This window comes from Manis pentadactyla, chromosome 16 (assembly GCF_030020395.1).
Source record: "Manis pentadactyla isolate mManPen7 chromosome 16, mManPen7.hap1, whole genome shotgun sequence".
Taxonomy (NCBI): domain Eukaryota; kingdom Metazoa; phylum Chordata; class Mammalia; order Pholidota; family Manidae; genus Manis; species Manis pentadactyla.
The window spans coordinates 63,901,281-63,909,045 of NC_080034.1; the positions used below are offsets into that span (position 1 = coordinate 63,901,281).

Below are 7,765 nucleotides of genomic sequence, written 5' to 3' on the forward strand. Positions count from 1 at the left end.
TTAAAGTGTCAAACTGCTTTACATTCTTTATTCAAAATAGGGCTTTGGGTTCAGCATTTTTTTAGATGTAACACATATAGAAAAATAACCATACAGCAGAGCAGCAAAGTTATTTTTAAAATCCCCAGAACTGAAAAGGCATTTTCAAACCACAAAGATATATAACTCTCCTTTTAAAAATCAAGACACACCAGCGCTGGTTTTGACTACAGTAGCTCAGTTTAAATGAACACTATCAGAAATACCATTCACAGAAACGTGTCACTCATCTCAAACATTCCACTGGGTACATTTCTCAAGCAAATCTTAAAACAGAGGTTAATGAGGTTATTTTTTCTCACATCATTAGAAGGAACTGTAAAAAATCCCATGTAATCCCGTAAACACACTGTCTGAAATAGCGGTCTGCTCTTGCAGCTGCTGCCTCACTGATAAAGGAGCTCTCGGCCCCATCTTCTTTCAGCCACAGAGGCAGCCACTGTGCCAACAGGAGGCCAGGTCATCTTTGCTCCAGCTCAGTACCTCCCCATCCCCCAGACAGGGCTGGGGGCCTCATCAACTGCCTTCAGCGAGTCAGAGTCCTCTACAGGCAGTATCCCCAGAAAGCTCGGGGGATTCAGGCACACGTCCTGCTGACTATGCTGCATTTTCAGGCCCTGGAATGACCTGGGCAATCCCAGTGACCTCACAGCGGCATCGACCTTAACATCACCGGGCACTGGGCTAACAGGCTCATCGGTCTGTGTGGCTCATGGAGGGAGCCGTTCCGTGGTGAGTTGTCTCCTGGCCTCGAATCCAAATTCTGCTGTCACGTGACTTACCACAGGCAGCAGCCAATGCTTCTTACGCAGGTGCCAACAGGGAAGGTTGCTGAGCCATTTTCAAAGCCCTTGGCTGTGACTAATTCATCTGGATGGTGAAAACTCCATTTGTAAGACCTTCTGACGCAACTGGATGTGGCAGAGTCAAAAAGCTGTGCCTACAACCTGAGGCTGTCAGCACCCTTCTGCCCAGGCCAGATACTACAGGGCTGTGGGAGGACAAACCCAAGCCCACAGCAGGCCCACAGTGGGTGGTCTGTCCCCTTCACCTTCTCTGGCTCTAGATAATGGTGGGTTGTCCCGGGCAGGGCAGACCCCTAGCCTCAGAACTCAATGCCTTTACAACCCATTTTGAAGTTAAAATTGTTATTAAACCCATTTAATATCAATTTATGGATATCCCTGGGGCCTGTAAATATAAGTTAGATTTATAAATTTACAGCCCTAACACAACAAATAGACCTCAGTGATCTCGTGCTGATCTGCACTTAATTGCAACATGGGTGACACACAGGTTTTGGGGCTTTGGGGCTGAAAAATATAATATCAACAACGTGCCTGAAGTTTATGCATAAAAACAAAACTGCTCCTTAGCCAGACTAAAAGGAACATACAGAGGGAATGGTCTGGACTGTTTAAAGTGGTTCTAAGTATAAACTCATTTCTTTCCAAATAATGTAAAGATTAGGGAAAAACCTGAGAAGTAGTAACATTTTTCACCTACTTCAGGTTTAAAAACATGCCACATCAGCTGTACCAGAACAGTGTCCTGATGACAAGGGTGCTTCACCCAGAAGCGTCAAGAGAAGGTCTGGGACCACAGAGCCTCTAAAGAGCACTGCCAGGTGGCCCCTGTACAGACTGATTGTTTAAGTGTGGATGGTCCTCAATAGAACACAGGTGTAGCTATTTGCAAAGCAAGATGTGCTCATGAATTTTTCAACTTGGAGATAAAATGATTCAAGCTTTGTTCACGAAATCTACTTGCTTTCAGTCTTTATTCAGTTCAGGTCTTCAGATGGAATTTCTCATTTCAGGATAATTAGGATGCTACTGACTCTCCTTGGGAAATGATTTCAGGTACCAAGTTTCAAAGCACCTGAGCAATGTCAACAATATGAATGGGATGAGTAAATACAATCATGGGGAAATTATACGGGTCTAAATTACTCCAAAATATCTTTGCTTTACCATGTACAAACGTAGATATCCTTGTTGAACTGGCTCTGAACTCATGACTTAAATGGACCTCTACTGTTCTAGCAGATTCCCTAGGCAAATCTCACTAGCACATCTCAAAAGTAAGCCCTTGATCTCTACAATCTAAAAACCTACATTCAGCTGAAATGTGACTCTATTCTCTCCTTGCCAAAAGTGGTCTGCCCACAGACAACCAAGGTCCACAAAATGCAAATACAAAATCGACCAAGACGATTCATAGGAGTTTTAAATCATAATGAGCCTAATGCTATAGTATTTAGCACTCGAACACCAGCCACTGAAGGATTAGGGGCTACATTCAGAGTCTCCTCAGTCAGCTAACGGAGTCCAGAAAGGCATATGAAAGCACAGCAGGTCAACTAATGGAATGTGTCTATTACAAAGTCTAGAGGAGAACCCAGACGATCTCTCCCAGCCGGCTTGTCTGCATGATGGCCAGTACTGCTCTGTAGGAGGAAACGTGGGGTCACTGGGCTGAGCCCAGGTTGTCAGACTCCCACCCTGTTCCCAGCCCCTTGGCCCTGTGACAGCAACGAGTACAGCCCAGATCCCTGGAAGACCATCCAGGCCCTGGCAACTGGGGACTGTCTGGGCAAAAGGTGAACTGCAGACAGCTCACTGTTTGTCAGGACCACTTGTTAAATCAGCACTATAGAGCCCTCGTTTAACCTACAAAGCTGTGTCCCATTGCACACACCAAAAATACACATTCGATTCAGTTCTATGCCACAAGAAAGCACAATGAAAGCTGTTCCTTCAATGCCTCACAGCACACACCACACAGATCACAATACCCCAACAGCTCCAAGTCATAAGCTCCTACGAGTCACAAGACTGAGTCAGGGAATGAAAAAACTTAGCATACTAATATATGCAAAAACTGCTATGCTTGAAAACAGAAATATGGGCAACTAATGTACAAAGAAACCAGCACTATAACTCCAAAACTGAAGTTAGAAGGTTCTACTTTGCTGTGAACTGACATTGGGAAGCAGGCTCAAGAACCAGTGTCACTGCAGTCAAGGTGGAGGATGGGCACAGCAGGTGAGGGAGGATTGGACAGGACGAATGGAACAGCATTAAGCATCTGACAGGAGAAGTTTCCCCTGCCTCTCTGGCCAAGGTTCATGGATGACAATTGCCTCACTCCCAGGGCTACAGGAGCTGTGGCCCTGCAGCCCATGGACAGAGACACCTCAGTGTCCCCAGAGCTGGGTGGGCTCGCAGTCTAGTACCCATACCTTGGAGCAGAATCCTGAGTTAGGTCTTGAAACTACCTGGTCACCTTTTGCTACATAAACCCCAGGTTTATTTCAGGAAACTGTGCCAAACAGAGAGCCACATTCCCAACTACTGCTTCTGAAGCTCTAGATAGGGATACACATTGCAGCCTACATTCCCCGACCTGGGGATCCATGGACCCACCTGCCCATGAGGAAGAAACTGCAGTATCTCTGGTGAAGGTTGGCAGCATTAAATGAGCTGTGCAGAACTGAGTTGTGATCACTGGTGCTGGGCAAAGCATTTCAGCCATTACATTTCAACCAGAATGACCCCCACTTACTCAAGTTGACGTAAATATTACTGCAAAAAAAAACAGTGCAACTGTTGGAATTTTGCTTTGAGGATGAGTGTGTAAACATGTAACATTCTTCAGTTCTTCAATACTTCCTTACTCTCTGGTCAGTATTGCCCCCTCCCTTGAAATTAACTTTTCAAAAGCAAAACCTATTTTAACTTCCTTACATTTCTTTGAAAAATGTTTGCCATCAGCATACAGTGAAAAGTTGGCACTTTAGAAAATGAAATTAATGCTTAGAAGATTGGCAATTCTAGTATTGTGAAAGACTGGGCTTTTCCAAATATTTAACAAAATTCTGAACCTTGGAGAAGATATTCTCCAAGATTTATAGGAGAGCAAAGCTAGATTTCCTTCCCTAATAGCCATGTTTAACATTCATTATATTATAAGTACTTTAAAAATTGTCTGAATTCCAAAATATACTTTGAAAATCAATAATAGTTTTTATAAAAATAGAAAATCTGTTGTACATTCTTAAGAATCCATTTACCTATTAAGACATCCCATTTGGAGGCATGGAACTATCTGGCAGTTTTTGTATCTTGATGTTAATTCAGATGGGAGCTATATTTCATTTGCACTGATTTGTCATTATCTCTTAGATGAAAAAATGTAACAAGTAGATAACCCTCCCCAGTGCAGTAATAACTGTAGACCTGGTGTCTTAAGTGTTTATTCTAATCAAGATTACTGAGAGTCATGTAAACAGTTTTACTTTTATCCAAAGGAGGTTTATTTCAAGTAGCCAATTTTACTGGTTTAACTGCTTTTTTAAGTTAAACTCTCAGCATATAGTACTTAAAAAAATACTACTCTAGAGCAAGGGTTGGCAAACTTTCTATAAAAGGCCAGAAAGTAAATATTTTAGATTTTGCCATATGGTTTCTGTTGCATCTACTCAACTCTGTTCTCATAGCAGGAAAGCAGCCATAGATACTATGTAAATAAATGTGCATGGCTGTGTTCCAATAAAGCTTTATTTACGGACACTAAAATTTGAATTTCATACAATTCTTATGTGTCACAAAACAGCACTTTTCTTTTGAATTTTTCAACTGTTTAAAAATGTGAAAACCATCCTTAGCTCTCAGACCCTACAAGAACAGGCTTATGCTGAATTAGGCCCATGAGCTGTGTCTGGTATGCCTACTATGGTTCCTGCAGAGCAACTGTGCGATGGCCCCACCTTGAAGATTACCATCACAAAATGACTGTAGTAGCCATGTGCTGCATAATACGAAAACTAAAGAAAGACACATTACCAAGGGATGGCCAAGGGATGAAGATAATGAGTCTTCACCCTCAATGCTCACGCACCCTGCTCACGTGTGGCCGGCTATCGTATCTCAGCATCCACATCCACTGGCAATGAGTGAGGACAGCAGACGAGAGACCCTGCCAGATGCAGACTCCCCAGCAGGCTCTGAGCGGCATGTCCTTGCTGGGCAAGCTTTATCAGTGATCAAGTGGCCACTGCTCCAAGTGGGACAGAAAACTACCTTTCTATTACCCATCTCCCACACTTGGAGTCCAGCCACCAAAAGTCCAGCTTCTCTGACTGCCAGTGCCCCAGAGAAGTCTAGCAGATGAATTCTGTGCTCTGCCTACACAAAGGGGGCTGGGGACCAGTGATCTGCTCTTGTGGCTCACAGTCAAGGCCCACGGGCATTTCAATTCACCAAGCATCTTACTGTGGCTGGGAATAGTACTCCTTCCACAAAACATTGTTAAGAAACATTTCTGTCCAGTGTTGGAAATCTGGGCCTTTCCACATCAGAGAGGTGAAATCGAAGAAGAAAGGAAATTTGGAAATACTGTTGTTTAACTATTGTTCAAGTGCTATTAACATCAGCTGAGGAAGACTGCCTGACTGCCAAACCTCCCGAACCCCCAAGGGCTGAAATACAACGCACATCGTAGAAAGGGGTACAAGTATACAGGGGGATTTACTCTTCTACAAAACATTTATGCACAAAAGCACAAGTAATTAATGTCAAGTGTGGGCAAACATCTCCCAGATCCCAGTTAAGAGAAAAGGACAGCCCGGCCAAGACCCCACCCGGTTTTCCCTAAGAAAAAGGCTGCAGTGCGAAGGCTACTGTGTGGGTCCCAAAGCCGGCGAGGACCCTTGTTCGGGGCAGGAAAGCTCCTCCCTTCGTTCAGACCTGAGGATCTCCACCAAGAGAAGCGGCAAAAGCTAAAACACGACGTCTATAGTCAAAAACAAATCCCACGGTCTTACAGCTGTGCTCAAGAGTCGGAAGACCTTTCTTGGGGACAGCTACTGTTCGGAGTCTGGAGGATTTCCTTCCTTTCTGACGACGGGTGAAAATTCTAGAGGCCATCTAGGAAAACCTAAGCGCTTGAGACCAGCGCGGGCCGGGAGGTTGGGTTCTTTGCCTGGGCTCCCCTTTCTTGCTCGCAGGATCTTCCCGGGTGCGTGTTTACCGTTGAGTGGCTCCCTCCTTCTTTCTTCCTACGCTGCCCTCACACCTTTGTGGACTCTGAGCAAAGCGTCCGGCCAGGTCACCCAGACGCGGCCCCCTTTCCAGGGTCCCTCGAAGTGCTCTGGGGCGCACTGGCCTCCAGCCAAGACTCGGATTCACAGCGCGTCCGCAGGACGCGCGTAGCGCAGCGTGTAGTTGGCCCCGGCGTTGTTGTCCCAGTACTCGCCTTGGGCGCAGCGGTAGCAGATGGCGAAATGGACCGCGACTCCCGGTGCTTCCGCGTCCTCCCCCTCGGTGGGCTGCAGGCCGGGGGGCAGGCACAGCGAGAAGTGGAAGCGCTGGGCGCCGGGATCCTCCTGGGCATCCCCTGGTCCGGACTCCCCCGACTGCGCCCCTGGCGGCTGTGGCTCCACTGGCTCCGGCTGCAGCTCGGCCGGCACGTCCAGGAAGGAGCGCCACTCGGTGAAGGTGTAGCGCACCGCCACGGCCCTGGGCCCGGGGCAGCCCAGCACCCGGCCGGAGCCGGTCACCTCCGCGCCCCAGGGCGCCGAGCACTGCACGCGATCCAAACACACGCGCTGCCGCCGCAGGCGCTCGGCCGCGGCGCTCGGCCCGGGAAGCTCGAATTGGGGCCGAAGTCGCGGAGAGGGCGCGGCCGCTGCCGCCGCGGCCAACAGGTCGGGGAGCTGCTGCAGGTCCTGGGCGCACATGGGGAAGCTGCGGAGGCGGGAGAGCACTGCGGGCGGCACCTGCGGCTCATCGGCCTCGCTGAAGTGCTTCACGCTGGCCAGGCTCAGCCCCAGCGAGTCCGCGAACTGCACCCTTTTCTTGCACTTGGCGCAGCAGCCGCCGGGACTGGGTGGCGCGCTCTCGGCGCTCCGGCCGCCCTCTGCGCCCAGCCCCAGGGCAAGCTGCTGTCGCTGCTGCAGAAACTTGGCCGCCCTCAAGATCGGGTCGGTGGGCAAGGAGAAGGCACGCGGGAGGTAGTGGCGGCATTCTAGCAGCACCTCCTTTTCGCGGGCAACAGCCTCTTCCTCTGGGGCCCGGAGCTCAGCGTCGGGGCTCGGTGTCCCCGACAGGCCGCCGCCGTCCCTGCCACCCTCTGTGCATTGGCCCCCTGAGGCGAGCAGCTCCTCGGCTGGCGGGGGGTCTCCGCAGGGCACAGGCCCCTGAGCCCCCTGGGACTCCATGCCGCCGTCTGGTCCGGGGGCTTGTCCGGATGGCGAACCCCTAGCTCAAGACGCCTGTGGGGACTCAACACCTTCGGCTGTTTTAAGAGCGCGCAGCACCCGCCCCGGGCTCAAGAGGAGAACGCAGCTCCACCGGGGAGCCTCCGGGCTTTAGCGCGGCTGCCCTGGGCGGAGTGGGAGGGGGTGCGGGCCTGGGACCCGCTCGGGGCAGGCCGCCTCGGGGTAAGCCTGCCCGCGGGGGCAGGGCCGGGGCGGGGAGGCGGGGGCTGGCCGCCCCTACCTGGCTGGGCCACGGACACCTGGAGGACAGGCGGCGCGGGGCTGGAGCCAGCAGCCGGGCTGCCCAGCAGAAAGAGGGAGAAGGGACGGCTTTCTGGAAGTCGCGGGCTCGCTTTTACCGCCCTCCCACCCCAGGGGGGCCGCGCCCGTCCTGTGCCCCGAGTTCCTGGGGGTGAACTCGCGCTCGGCTTCGGTTGACACGGGAGAGAACAGCCTTCCTCCTGC

The 7,765-nt window shown here is 50.2% G+C and overlaps 1 protein-coding gene across 1 annotated transcript; it reads right to left on the minus strand.

Annotated features, from left to right (window-relative positions):
• PPP1R3G (protein phosphatase 1 regulatory subunit 3G) lies at window positions 1-7,490 on the minus strand. The gene has a single exon (XM_036921195.2). It carries the CDS (start codon window positions 7,259-7,261, stop codon window positions 6,227-6,229), a length of 1,035 nt encoding a protein of 344 aa, XP_036777090.2. The 5' UTR covers window positions 7,262-7,490; the 3' UTR covers window positions 1-6,226.
• Window positions 7,491-7,765: the final 275 nt, after the last annotated feature.